Source organism: Myotis nattereri (genome assembly GCF_964212035.1).
Source record: "Myotis nattereri genome assembly, chromosome: 1".
NCBI lineage: Eukaryota > Metazoa > Chordata > Mammalia > Chiroptera > Vespertilionidae > Myotis > Myotis nattereri.
In genome coordinates this window covers 69,789,927-69,805,289 of record NC_138075.1, presented here as the reverse complement: position 1 = coordinate 69,805,289, position 15,363 = coordinate 69,789,927, and the positions used below count along the sequence as shown (strand labels likewise).

The window sequence follows — 15,363 nt, the reverse complement described above, 5'->3', positions numbered from 1 at the left end:
GTCCCAGCTCACCTGGAAGAGGCTGCGCGGGTGCAGGGCGGGCTGCTCGCAGGCACCTGGCACCTGAGCGTGGGGGCTTCCCCAGCATGCGAGCCCTGGCTTCCTGGGGGAGGGAAGCAGGGGGAGTTAGAGCGAGCTCAACAGACACCCCACATTTTCACCACACCTCTGTCCCTGTCACCCCTGCTCCCAGATAGCTGGCAAGAGGTCACAGCGTGCCACAGATGCCCGCCATGTTCTGCACTGCCCCCTGGTGGTCAATGCACATCATAGCAAGCGGTCGAACTCCTGGTCTCTCAGTCGAACTACCGTCCAAGGGGACAATTTGAATATTCGGTTTTTATTATATAGGATTTTATATGATTTCATTCTCTCCTTTTTTGCATATCAGTTATTTTTTTAAAAAAACTTTTTTTAATGGTTGCTTGACAGTTTGCCATATACATTTGAAATTAATTCATGTCTATTTTCAATAATACTAAACCACTTTGTAGGTAGTGCAAGTATCTTATGTAGTAAAATAATCCCAATTCCTCCCTCCCATCCCTTGTATCATTGCTGTCATTCATTGATATATATATATAAGCATACAAGTATATTCATACTAGAGGCCTGGTGCACAAAATTTGTGCATGAGTGGGGTCCCTAGGCCTAGCCAGTGATCAGGGCCAATCGGGTTACCCGCCTCCTTTCCTCACCGCCACCACGCAGTTCCCCGCCTCGCCGCCCAGGCGCCACCACCGCGTGGTTCCCCACCTCCCTACCTGCCCCCTCCTCCTCCCCTCGCCGCCCACGCAGTTCCCCCCCTTCCCCCCCTCACCGCCCACGTCTGCTGCTACCCACCTCCAGTTCCCCATCCCAGCCTGGGGCCCGCCCCAATCAGGACCTCCCAGCCCAGGGGAGGGGTGGGGAGAGGGACCCAGGAGGTTGACCGCCAGCCCTCTGCCCCCCTGGGAAAGGGGCTGTGTCTGCCACCACCCACCCCCGGTTCCCTGTCCCAGCCCGGGTGAGGGCCTGGGAGGTTGGCTGGCAGGCCCCATCAGCGATTGGGGCCTGCAGGCTGGGGGCAGCTTCTGCATTGAGCATCTGCCCCCTGGTGGTCAGTGCGCATCATAGCAATCAGTCATTCTGTCATAACGGTCGCTTAGGCTTTTATATACCAGTATATAGATATATATAACTGTACTTTATCAAGTACATTGCTGCTGTCTTTTTGAACAAACTTTTGTTAGATCAATTAAAATAAGAAAAATTAAAAGTTTTATTTTATTTTTACTTATTTTATTTTCTTTGGTACTCTTTCATTCTTATGTAGATTCAAGTTTCTGATCTATATTATTTTCCTTATCTTTAAATTTAGAACTGTTAACATTTCCCATATTGCAGGTCTACTGGCAACAAATTTCCTCGATTTTTGTTTGCCTGAGAAAGCCTTTATATCTATCTCCTTTACTTTTGAAAGATAATTTCACAACATAGAGAATTGTAGGTTAGTGGGCTTTTTCTCTCAATACTTTATAAATGTTTCACTCCACTCTCTTTGTCCTTGCATGGTTTCTGAGTCAGATGTAATTCTCATCTTTGCCCCTTTATTTTTTTTTTAAGTGTTTTTTCCTCTGTGGTGTGTGTGTGTGTGTGTGTGTGTGTGTGTGTTTTGTTTTCTTCAGGATTTTCCCTTTATCTTTGATTTTCTTTTTTTTATAGTTTTAAAACATGCTTATGTTTACTTTTTGGGGCATTTATCCTGCCTGGTCTTCTCTGAGCTTCCTGGATCTGTGGTTGACATTAAATTGGGTAAATTCTCAGACATTATTTAAAATATTTCTTCTGTTCCTTTCTTCTCCTGATATTCCTATTTCATGTATGTTATGCCTCTTGCAGTTGTCCCACGGTTCCCCAGTATTCTGTTCATTTCTTTCTATCTTTGTTCTCTGCTTTCGTTTTGGAGGTATGTATTGAGATATTCTTAAACTCGGAGATTCTTACCTCTCTAATAAGCTCATCAAAGCCACTCTTCATTTCTCTTAGTGTTTTTTTTTGTTTTGTTTTGTTTTTTATCTCTAGCATTTTGTTGTTGTTCTTAGGATTTCCATCTCTGCTTTCATTACTCATTCGTTCTTGCATGCTGTTTACTTTATCCATTAGAACCCTTAGCGTATTAATGATAGTTGTTTTAAATTCCTGGTCTGCCATTTCCAACATCCCTGTCAAATCTGGTCCTGATGCTTGTTCTTTCTCTTCAAATTATGGGTTGTTGTTGTTTTTATTTGTTTTGTTGCCTTTTCGTATGTTTTGTTGTTGTTGTTTTTTGTTTTGTTTTTGGGTGTGTGTTTTTTTATAGCTCCACATAATGTACTGGGTAAAATGCTTGTAAATAGGCCTTTAGTAATATAGTGGTAAAGTGTGTAGGGAGAAGAAGCATTCTTATAGCCCTATGATTTGTTCTGTCTTTTAGTCTGAGCCGTGCCTCTGGACTGTGAACTTCACAAGTATTTCTCAGTTTTTTTCTTCTCTGCTTAGGGTGGATGGTGTGGTCAGATAGGTTCTGATGACACCTGGCAGGTCAGGCTCTGGTTAACTAATTTCTCCTGGGGGCAGACTCTGTTAAAAACAGTGTGCTCCCTAATTTCAAAACGGTTCTTTTTTCCCCTTTTCCTGCTGAAAGCGTTTGGGACTTTTCTGATATTTACCGTGGGGACCTGGTGGAGCTCCTGCAGGTGAATCTCAGCATTATCCACAGTGAGCTTCCAGCAGTTCATCAATTACAGTTCAGCTTTTCCTGCCCCAGCACTGGTTTCCATGGCATTGATCACTCATGAGTCTGCTCTGTTGTTCTGTCTCTCCAGTCTTGGAAGCAGTGGTTTGCCTTATGTCCTTCTCTGTCTTACAGACCCAAGAAGTGTTGATTTTTTTTTTTTTTCCTATTCACTTTTTCCTTCTTAGGACAGAGTGGCAACTTTAAAGTGCTTACATGTAGAACCAGAAATCAGAATTCTGTATTACTTTTTAATTTAAATTTTAAATGCATAAGGAAAGACCTAATTTTATATAATAATAGGATGACTCAACATTTTGAAAAGCTTAACTACTAATAAGTTATGAAATTCTGGAATTGTCATTTAAGTAGAAATTGTTTGTATTTTAGATAACGTTCACTCATCCAAGCCTAGACATTCAGGGCAGAAGCATAGACTATGCACAGCGACAAATATCCAAGGAATGTGGAGGCCTAAAGTCCCAAAATAAGGTAAGTTATCTTAGTTTATCTTCTGATAGGGACTATAACTAACGAACATATAAGTGAAGTTTTCTAGTCCTTCTAATTCTCTATATAGTTGAATTGTACTAAGAAAAAAAAATTAGTGTATAGGTTTGCTACATAAGTGCTTGTAAACCCTAATACATAAATTCTATCCAAATTTCTAGTGTTAGTCTGGGGGATAGCAACAGTGTATTTATCACCAGATAGAACCAGTAAGAGTTATACAGAGTTAATTTAATGGACTTCACCTCTAGCCCAGACCTGGAATTTTTTTTAGTCCCAGTGCCAAATATCTGGGGAATAGAAGTTTGCCCCAACCTGGGTCAGGTGCTTACTTGTAGACTAGTCCCTGTGTCGAGGGACTGGGACCAGGAGATACAAATGCAACTTCTAGAAGCCCGTCTGAATGGGCAAATAAAAGGATCATTTTGATTTAGCCCTTGTGTGATTTATCTCCAGAAGATTTACTTAGCTCCTTGGCCTCAAGGAGACAGTCTACCCAGAAGGAGGGGTGAGGGAGGTTGTATGCATATGCATATGCATTTGCATATGTATATGCATATGTATGTGGTGTGGTGCATTTTAAGTTATTTTCAGAGACCTACATAGCCAAGCTTTAAAAAGTATTTGTCTTTGTAGTAGTTTACTAGGGCTATCATAACAGACTAGATGGCTGGAGCAACAAGAACTTATTTTCTTATGAGTCTGGAAACTGAAGTCCAAGGTCAGAGTGTTAGCAATTTGGTTTCTTCAGGGACCTCTCTCCTTGGCTTGTAAGTGGCCACTTTCTTGGTGTGTCCTCACTGGTCTTTGCTCTTTTGTGCATATCCCGGTGTCTCTCTCTGTGTCCAATTTCCTCTTAAAAGTACGCCTGTCAAATTGGATGGATTAAGGTTCACTCTCAGGGCCTTATTTGAACTTAATGACCTTTTTAAAATCCCTTTATCTAAATGTAGTGACTTTTTGAGATAGTGGAAGTTGGTGCCTCAGCTTGTGAATTTGGAGAGGACATGGTTCAGCCCATCACATTTTACCCCTCTGGTCCCCTAAATTCATGCCTTTCTCACACGCAAAAATTCACTCCATCACAGCAGCCCCCAAATTTAACCCATTCCAGCATCAACACTCAGTCCCAAGTCGCATCTAAGTTTCATCTAAATCAAGAGTGGGGTGAGACAAAATATGATTCATCCTGAGACAAAATACCTTTCTATCTGGGGACCTGAGAAGCCTGAGCAGTTACCTGCTTCAAACTATAATGGTGGGAAAGGCACAGAATCGACATTTCCATTCCAAAAGGGAGAAACTGGAAAGAAGAAAGGAGTCGTGGGTTTCTTTAACAAGTCCAAAACTTAACAGAGCAAATTTCATTAGCTTTTTAAGGCTCAGAAACAATCCTCTTTGGCTTGATTTTTTTTCCCTTCAGGGGGGTGGCCCTGACCCTGGGCTTCCTGGCCCACTGGAACTGAGGAAGTGGCCCCATCCTATTGAACTGAGGAGACAGCCCCAACATTTCCAGTTCTTCCCTTAAAAGATAATGCATGTTCCCAGCCAGATAGCTCTGTTTGCCAGTCCTGTAAATGCTATTACTTTGACAACCTTGATTCATTTCCTCTCAACTGTGTCCCCTTAGATCCAACCTGGCAGCATTTCAGCTGAGATGGTTGATAGGATCTATGAGTCACACCATAACCTCTTTATCCTATGATTATCTAGCCACACCTTTGGTATTTTCTTCTTTTTTTTTTTTTTATCCACACCCGAGGATATGTTTATTGATTTTGAAAGAGAGAGAGAGACAGATCCATTGCGCCCAGTTGGGATCGAACCCACAACCTTTTGGTGTACGGGACAATGCTCCAGCCTACCTGACCAGCCCGGCCAGGGCCACACCTTTGGCTCTTTCTTCAGAGCATGTTTGTAAGTTCTGCCTTCCACAAAACACTAGAATACAATTCTTTCCCCTTTTTTTTACCACTTCCTTTCACTATCCAGTATTATGTTTAAAGTTCAAGGCTATCTAGGTTTTTTATAACGTGCACCTCAAAACTTTTGTGCCTCTGTCTGTTACCCAGTTTCAAAGCCATTGCCACATTTTAGGTATTTGTTACAGCACCCCACTTCTCAATACCAGTAGATGAGTCACGATTGACCAGAGAAACAGAACCAATAAGACGTGTATAGATAGAGGTTTCTTTTAAGGAATTGGCACATGTGATCGTGGAGGTACATCTCCAAACCCTTCAGGGTAAGCTGTCGGGCTTGAGAAGCAGGGGAGAGTTGAAGTCAGTCTGTTCCATTAAGGCCTTCAGCTGATTGGATGAGGTTCACCTATATCATGGAGGCTGATCTTCACTCTTCATAGTCCACCAATTTAAATGGGAATCTCATCCAAGAAACATCTGTACTTAAACATTGAGAGTAATGTTTGACCAAATATCTGGGCCCCATGGCCCAGCAAAGTTGACGCATAAAATTCATGTTTACAGTCCTTATTGCAGCTTTCATCTCTTCCTTTTTTAGGTCCCTCGACACGTCAGCTTTCAAGATGAGGATGAGATTGTCAGAATAAACCCTCGAGATATCTTAATCCGTCGCTATGCGGACTACAGGCATCCTGACATGTGGAAAAATGACTTGGAGAGAGATGATACTGACTCCAATATTCAGTTTTCTAAACCAGACAGTAAAAAATCAGACTATCTGTACTCTTGTGGGGATGAGACTAAGTTAAGTTCATTCAAAGACTCTGTGGTATTTAAGACACAGCCTTCCTCATTAAAATTTAAGAAGTCAAAACGAAGAAAAGAAGATGGTGAGCGTTCTCGCTGCGTATACTGCCAGGAAAGGTTTAATCATGAAGAAAACGGCAGGGGGAAGTGTCAGGATGCTCCAGACCCTATTAAAAGATGCATCTATCAAGTTAGTTGCATGCTCTGTGCCGAGAGCATGCTGTATCATTGTATGTCAGACTCAGAGGGAGACTTTTCTGATCCCTGTTCATGTGACACTAGCGATGACAAGTTCTGCCTACGATGGTTAGCCCTGGTAGCTCTTTCTTTCATTGTACCATGTATGTGCTGCTACGTCCCTTTGAGAATGTGCCATCGTTGTGGGGAGGCATGTGGGTGTTGTGGTGGGAAACATAAGGCTGCTGGATGAAAGGATCTAGGGCCAAAATGAGTTTAAAGTCTTTGTTTCCAGGCATTAGTTAACTTGGATTTGCGGAAGCTTTCGGCAAGCAGTATGAAATCTTGCCTGGTGTCATAGGGGCCACGTGTGGAGGAAGCAGCACTCGTCAGTTCTTGGCATTTCACAAATGCCAGCCATGCCTAACTTTCCCCTTGAGCGCATGGCACATTTTGTTACAGGTTGTAAAGCGTATTTGCAAAAGGAAACCATTTCTGGTTATTGGCTATAAAAAGGGATCATAAAATATGATCTGACTAAAAGGGATTAATTTTTGGCATTTTTGTATATTTATGCATTAGGTGATGGGACTTCTAAAGGTTTGAATTCATTAGGACATGAACTAAAAGTGCACTAGGGAACAGCTGATTTCAATCTAAGAAAAGTTAACACTTGGAAATTATAAGAAGTTAAACAAGTGCACCTAAATCATTTATTGTTTTTTGAAAGCAGTTTTATGTATAAATAACAAATGTTTATATTTAACTAAATACAAGGTACGAATTATGACATTAAACTTTTCTTCCCCTTCCTAGTTCTGAAGTAGATGTACATATATCTACAGTCACATTCCATTATATTTTGCATATTTTACTCATCTAATTAATATAACATTTTTATTCCATGTGAATGATTTGATATTTCCATCTTTGTTTCCTGTTGGCTCCGGTTTATATTGAGTTCTATCTGTACATTCTGATAATCTAAAATTCTTTAAAATATTCTAATAGCCTTGAGTGACCAACTTTTTTTTAAAGCACAGATATAATCGTCTAATGTTCTGATGGGAATGTAACACTTATTTTTATATAAAAAGAGATTGTGTAAACATAGAAAAAAAAAAGAGGTTTTGGGGGTTGTTGTTTTGTTTTTTGTGGTATTCAACCAGCAAGTTGTTTTCTTTCAGAGTTTCCTCCTTCAAAAAATTATATTGCATTTACAAATATGTCACAAGACAAAGAAGTTTAACTGGATGGTTAGTGTAAAAGTTTCCTCCTAAGATCTCCGTTTATCATTCTGCTAACCCAGAATTCGTTCAGCTGTGTTACTAATTTTTTTGGCTTAATCCTCAGTGCTCATTATTCACATAATACCAGTAGCTTTTTTCAGTTGCATTTTATTTTATTTAAACCAGCCAAAAGCAAAATTATTTTATGTTAAAGTATGTGCTAAACTATCCCAGGAAAGTATTTAATCCAACATTGTGAATGAAATACCTTGTACATAAAAATTTATTTCTTTTGCAGAGCATTGTATCACTGGATGTTTTATTTACAAAGTAGTTGGATAAGTGTTCCAACAAATTATTTAAAGTACTTTGGGATCAAATTGTCTTCTTTTTTTTTTTTTTTAACTGTTACATTTAAACTCTAATCAAGTAAGGGTTCTTTAAGAACATTCCCTTAGAGGGATCAAGTTGAGAAGCGTGCCTTTCTTTTTAATGGCTTGAAGTTTCAGAAGTGATAAACATTAAAATCACACTACCATTCGAAGCTCATTTTCTATGCACGTTTTTAAATGTCATTTATGTATCATTCTTTTTACGTTCACACGTAAGCTTGTGTTAGCTGTCTTCTTTTGCCCCAGATCAAACTGAACAATGTATATAACACTATCTGTCTGTAAAATACTTTTTTTAAGAAAGCATTTATATTTATATGACAGCTTGAACTGACAACATTGTGTATATAGATCATCTTGAAGTATTATTTCACATTGAAAAGAAGAAAAATATATTGATAACTATAGATGTTATGAAGAAGAGGTTATTTCTAGTTTTGTACTAAAAATCAATTGGATGAACTAAATCCAAACGTGACACTGTCGCAGCAGTTTTAAGTCTTATTTTTACTGTTTATATATTTGGACGCTGCTGCACCAGATGATCTTCATCCCTGAAGTTTTCAGCTAAACTCGGTTTCCTAGAATAGACTGTTAACTTTCAAAATTACTTCTTACTGATGGAATGGAAATATTGATTTTCCTTATGAATAAATTTTCATATTTGTAAGTGTGGAGTTTATAATTCAGGTTTGAGCAAGGTGTGAATAACTGAAGAAAATAACTTGCTGGCTATATAGGAAAATCTGTGGAAATAGACTGTGTATATATTTCTGGGAAGAACAAATATAATCATTTCTTCTGTTAAGCACTAATCAGTATAGTGCAACTTCTGGTTCTGTACTGTATTTTATATGCAACATATATGCTTTAATATTTTAATGTTTGTGCATTAATATTTTCAAATTGTTTTAACCACTTTGCTGCTAAGATTTTGCCATCCCATCCCCATTTTTTTCCTTTACAATTTTAAACAAGTTTCTTCATTAAAAACGATGGTGATAAAATGGTTTTATTTCACCTTGGATCTTTATAGTTAACACACCCAGTTTCTAAATTGGTATGGAAAACTAGTGACATGTTACCTGAATCCCTATGTGGAAAGTTTCTCTTGAGTAAATTAGAATCCGTATGTGAAAAATGAAGGGCGGTTTAAATTTCTTACTCTAGCGTGTATAGGTGTGTTCAGGGACATTTTCTCGTTCTGCATACAGATTTGGCACTGCACTGGCAGCCGGCTTTTCTAAAACCTTTCTCTGTTTTTAATCTGGTAGTTTAAACAAATGGCTAAACAGCACTGCTTATGTAATAGTAAATATGGAAAATGAAACCATCTAGACGGCATGACAAGGAAGACTTCGGTCTGATGGTGTGTTGTGTTCAGACCTGATGATTCGGAAATGATTTTTCTCCTGCCTTGAAAGTGGGGGGCTAGTGAGGGAAACTCTAGGTTTCTGAAGAAATAATGAGGTGTGGAACTTCAGCACCACCTACTGGATGATTTATAGGCCAGAACCGAGGGGTAGCAATTGGGGTCTGGCAGGGTTCGTCACTATTACCTGGAAAGGGCTATTTGAGTGGTGGTCGCCGCCAAGCGGAGAAAGCAGGAGTAAGATCTATATCTCAGACTATAAAAGGAATATTTTACCTAATGTGTCTTGTTGGTTGCTGAAAGATTTTAAGCACTTTTTCCTCATATATCCTGAATTAAAATATTTTATTGATATTTGGAACTGGCAATCAATCTTAATTAATGGATGTGCCGAAGCATTTATAGAACCAATTCTTTTAACTTTCTAAAGCCATTACCAAATGGTATTCTTATTTTTCCTCCCATTGCTAGTCAGGGAGAATTTTTTAAAAAAATAAACATCAATTACATCAAGACAACTTCAGAGGGAGTATGTGTTCATGTCTCTGGGATGCTGGGGCAAGGGAAAACTTGAAATTACCTATTTTCATTGGTTATTCAGCAGTGCCTAATATGAACTTTTGAAGTAATACAAATGCACTTTTAATTCTTGTTATAGTGCCATCTGATATCTTAGGTAAGTCTTGCTTTTTTATTTTTCTTTCCCATCCTCAACTCCAACCCCCATTTAATTGAACACCACAAAGATGTTTCTTAATATCCATACAAGTCTCCCAAATACAGAAAAGTAGTTTCCTCTATATTTAAAGAATCTGAAGAGTGTTTCTTATATTGAAATTTGTTTTTAGTCTTGTGATTACACTTTAGACTATGTTTTTAAGAGTGGGTTTTTAATTTTAGCCCAAAGATGCATTAAGCAAGTGTAACATTTTTCTAAAAACTTTGAAACCTTAGTTACCTGAAAAACAGATTCTTCACTAAATATATCGTTCTTAATTTGACCTCCAGAATTACATTTCTAAGTATAAGAGAAAGTACTGGAAACTTGCATTGTTGTGTACTTAAAACAATTTTGGTCTGTAAACCACCATGAGATATTTTGCAGGAAATCAAAACAAAAAAGAAATCACAGTCTAGAGTGATTTATATAAACCAAAAACAAGGGCTGTAAGGTATTAAGGTACTGTTTGCTAGCAGCCAGGTGGTTATAAACCTTTCATATGCTTTGATTCACTGATGTTAGCCATTGTTTCTGGAAACTCCTTAAATTGCATAAGTTGCTAGTTTTGAAAATTTTCAAAAATAATCTAGTCGAAAATCTTATGTATTAAAGATACACATAGATTTTTGTGAACATTACCAGTATGTAGTGTCGTTTGCTTTCTATTCTTGACCTCAGAAGTGCCTCACTTGTATATTACTTCCATTAAAAGCTTGACTGCATTCTTTCTAATAAGCATTGAAGTATTGTTTAACTCATGTCATAATGTATCTCCTTAGATATAGTTGACTAGCTTGATAGTTTTGGGTATATAATGTAAATATGCATATATAAGTTTGTAACTGTTTTGTTACATCATACCGATGTAATTGGACATATCAGATGATATCAAAGAATTTGTTTTCATTACCTGATTAAACCTATCATGAAATATAAAAAGACTTTTTCTTACTCTTCTAGAGGATAACAAACTCACGTAAGAAATAATAATTATGAGAGGAGGAAGCAATAGTAGAAATGGAAGCTTTTGACCATAATTTTGTAAGGCATATTTTTAACTGAGAATTAAAATATAGTTCATCTTAATGACTTACATATTCACCCTTGATTGTATCCAGATTTTTTACAGTCTGTTACCTAATACTGTACATTACATTTATTGGTTGGGGAATATGTTACAGCTAAGTCTAGATTAACCACCTTAACTGGTAGGTGAGACATGTTTAACCCAAGACAGCTACTAATTCTTTTGTGTGTCTCCTAGTAAGTTTCAGAATTTGGCTTAACTTGTAATATAAACAAAGATAGCCAATAATCTAAACGAAAAATTATTGGGATAGTACTTAAAATCATAGTGTATTTCAACACCAAAGTAACCATTAGCTTACTATAATACAGTTGGATTTGTTTGAAATCAAAAATTAACTGTTTATACCTTTAACCATGAATTACGAAATGTAATCTCATGTGCTTATTGGCAATTTTTTCAGAAATTTGCTTTATAGTCTTCCCCTCAAGTTAATACCCACAAGTAAGTAGGATGGTCTTTACATCAGAGAAATTGAAACTAGGGCTCCTGCTTGGTCATCAGTTAAGTATCATGTACACAGTGGTCCTTTGAAAAAAGCCGATAATAATATGAGATCTGGAGTCAACTCATTTAAATTAGCTGCTCCAAATTTGCAGTTTCAGACCCTTGAAATGATGTTCAAAAACATAATTTATAATAAAAGTCTAACTGCAAAACATAGGTGAAATGGTGTTTTGTCTAGCAATCTTTATTTTTGTTAATGTATTTTAAATGATTACTTACAATCCTCAACCCTATATTGCATTATGTTCATTTTACTAAAGAGGAGATTTAGGCTTCAAGAGGTTAATAAATATTCCCAAAATGTCTTTAGAGGCACCAGGATTTGAAATTTGCTTACTCTAAAGTCATATTTTAGTCACAGTGCTTTTTGCCTTTTGTTACGAAGGTTACTTTTATAGAATAAGCATTGTTTTGTTCAAATGCAATTTTTTAAGGGAATACTTTCTTAATTTCCAATCACATTTGTTTCATTTCTGGGTTCGCTTTTTATCTATCTTACTAGGTTATGCTCTATCCATCATATGGCACGTGGAGATGCTTAAAATTGGGAGAATAAAATTGGAATTATGCTTCAATATGTATCAATTGTATGCTGATCCAATAGAAAGCACTAAAGACTATATATATACATATACACACACACACACACACACACACACACACACACATATTTGTGTGGTATTGTTCATCTTGCCCAATTGGTATTTTGCTAAAAACTTTGAGTCAGAGGGATTCTTTTTCACCCAAGCAATGGTACTTCCTCTTGAGATAGGAGGGGAAAGTGCTCTCAAATGAGTCTTCTGTCCTGTTTCTTTTCAAAGGGCCAGCCGCTTGTACGTCAGTTATCCCACAAAGCCTGCCTTTGAACCAAAGTTTCATTTGCACATGTGTCAGAATGATTAGGTTAGTGTCCCCTCCTCCCCCAAACTTAATTTTAACCTGGAAATAATTTGTAGTAACCTACAGGCTGTGTGCAATTAGGAAAGAGGTTGGACAGAAAGAATTCCAGAATTTCTAATACCGAAATAATTTTTTCTGGACAGTGAAACTTAAGGAGACCTGTGTAGCTTTTGTCCCCATTGCTTCTTAATTTTGCATTTCAAAATTGCAAGCTATTTATTTATATCTTTTTATTTACTTTTGAAATGGGGTACAGAAGATCTTAAGTATATTACTTGTCTAACAAAAACCTCTTTTTGTGCCCTCTATATTTTCTTCCCTCCTTTCCTCAGTTATAGGAATACTATAGGCCCAGTGCACAGATTCGTGCATGGGGGAGGGGGGTTTCCCTCAGCCTGGCCTGCGCCCTCTTGCAATCTGGGACCCCTCAGGGGATGTCTGACTGCTGGTTTAGGCCTGATCCCCAGAGGCCAGGCTGGCATGCAGGGATCAGGCCTAAAGCGGCAGGCAGTCAGGGAGGAGCCCCAGCCGAGCGCTGCTAGCACTCATCCCGGCCCACTGTGCCTGCCGCCACTGCTTGGTAGCACTGCCAGGGCAGCTGCACTTGCCAGATATGAACCCCACTTCTGGCTAAGCAGTGCTCCCCCTGGTGGTCAGTGTGCATCATAGTGACTGGTTGACTGGTCGGTTAGGCTTTTAATATATACAAACATTTCTCCAAAACTAGAAGGGGAAGAATTCATGGAGAAGAAATTTCAACAGTTTATTATAATTATTTTTTAAATTATTGTATTCTGGAGAAAAGCCAGCAAGCCTAATTGTGTTTTTCATCAGTAGGGGAAGCCAGTGTGTCGCCATCTTAAAATTTAAGAGAAAACAAAGTTTTATGAATCCCTGAGCTTTGGGATAGTTCTGTGGTTGGCCAACTGCGGCTCGCGAGCCACATGCGGCTTTTTGGCCCCTTGAGTGTGGCTCTTCCTAAGCCTTAGGAGTACCCTAATTAGGTTAATAACAATGTACCTACCTATATAGTTTAAGTTTAAAAAATTTGGCTCTCAAAAGAAATTTCAATCGTTGTACTATTGGTATTTGGCTCTGTTGACTAATGAGTTTGCCGACACTGGGATAGTTTAATAGTTCTTGTTAAATTGCCAAAGTAAAAATGCACATGGCATATACTCCAGAATTTTAAGAAGGAAGTAGAAATTCAACCCAAATGACTTAAGATTACTGAAGAAGTTGATTTTATTGATGTTTTAGGGCTGGATAGACATCTCTGAGATTATAAGTACAACACCCTTATTTTGCAAATGTAGAAACAGGCCCAAGGAGGCTACCATATTAGTGCAAGGTCATAGTAACAACCTGCACATGTAACCTGTACATCCAACTACCTGAGGTGCATCTCTTGCAGGCCCCTCAAATTCAATATGCCCCAAGCTGATTTTCTCTATTCTTTAAACTCTTTTTCCTTTTCTCTGTCTTGATAGATGGTGGCACCATTGCCCTTCTAGTAGTCTAAACCAGAAGCTTGATCGTCATCCCTAATTTCTATTTTTCCTCACTTTTCACCATTGATTCTCCATTTTCTGCAGTTCTATTTCCTAATCCAGTGTCCCTCAAATCTGTCCATGTTCCCATCTGCCCTCACTGCCACTATCCTAGGAGAAGTCATCTCACACTACTGACGTTGGGGATTTGGCATTGAACCACTTGGGCATTGGTTTTTAAAGAGATGGTTTATATTTTAAAGAATTAGAAGGTGAAAATAACTTAAGACTGCAACAAAATGGTAATAAAAAGTTGAGATCTTCAGAGTCCAATATCCCCAGGTTCAGACAAAAATGATTTGTGGTAGGATTGAGGAATCAAGGGATGGTGACTTTAAAGACTAATCCAGCATCTAGAACCACCTAGAGAATTAAGAGTAATTTGAGCCAAAACCGGTTTGGCTCAGTGGATAGAGCGTTGGCCTGCGGACTGAAAGGTCCCAGGTTCGATTACGGTCAAGGGCATGTACCTGGGTTGCAGGCACATCCCCAGTAGATGTGCAGGAGGCGGCTGATCGATGTTTCTCTCCCATCGATGTTTCTAACTCTATCTCTCTCCCTTCCTCTCTGTAAAAAATCAAAATATATTTTTTTTTAAAAAAGAGTAACTTGAACTACAAAGTGCAAGCTTATAGAAATGATGAACTTAAAGCTATTTATATGTTCACCTTTTCTCAAACCCATTCCCTTTTTTACATGAGGTAAGCTTGTTGTCTGTTGTGGTGGTGGTGGTTTTCTGAGAGCTTGGGTAAAGAAAAGAGTCCATTACTGGAAACCTTTGAAATCTTACTGTTAATAGTATTTTAAGTAAATCAATAACTCCATAAGCAAGTGAACCCATATTTAAAAGATTTTCTTTGCTTTTTACAAGTCATTCTTCCCTTAGCAACATCAAAAACTGACTGACTAGTATAGATTTCCCCTCTTGAAGGTTACAGCTCCAGACAAGGCTGACTACTTCAAGGATGTTGGACAGGTAGACATTGTATTTATATTTTTATTAATGGTTTTAATCCTTACCTGAGGCTATGATTTGTTTTGTTTTGGGGGGGGGGGGTGGCAGGGGTGTTTTTTGTTCATTTTTTGTTTTTTAATGAAAAAGCCTCAGGAAGGGAGTGGAAGGAGGAAGCTGTTGGAGAAGTGTGGGCAGGACATACGCTGACCAGGGGTGGAACACACAACCTTTTGGTGTGTGGGACAACGCTCCAACCAACTGAGCCTCCAGCCAGGGCTTGGGCAAGTACCATTTTAGGTATATAGTCAAGGAAGGCCATGCAAACAAGTGGGAAAAGAAATCACCCAGGTTAAAGGAAGAGCAAGCAGTGCAAAGGCTCTGAATAGAAAGAAGCTTGGCTTAAGGAACAGCAAGAAGACTAGTATGACTGGAGGGCAGTGTGAGGGGCAGCTTATGAAATGAGGTAGTCACCGAGACAG

At 38.5% G+C, this 15,363-nt stretch overlaps 1 protein-coding gene across 2 annotated transcripts in view; it reads left to right on the top strand.

Moving 5' to 3' along the window:
- The window catches only part of SPRED1 (sprouty related EVH1 domain containing 1), a gene marked incomplete at its 5' end in the record, with an annotated part of 129,530 nt that extends 120,742 nt beyond the window's left edge, over positions 1-8,788 (top strand). For both annotated transcript variants that reach the window (XM_081090536.1, XM_081090535.1), the window contains 2 exons: positions 3,146-3,247; positions 5,786-8,788. In XM_081090536.1, the coding sequence (XP_080946662.1) occupies positions 3,146-3,247; positions 5,786-6,424 (741 nt within the window). In that variant the 3' untranslated portion in view covers positions 6,425-8,788. The remainder of the gene's footprint in view (positions 1-3,145; positions 3,248-5,785) is intronic.
- Positions 8,789-15,363: the final 6,575 nt, after the last annotated feature.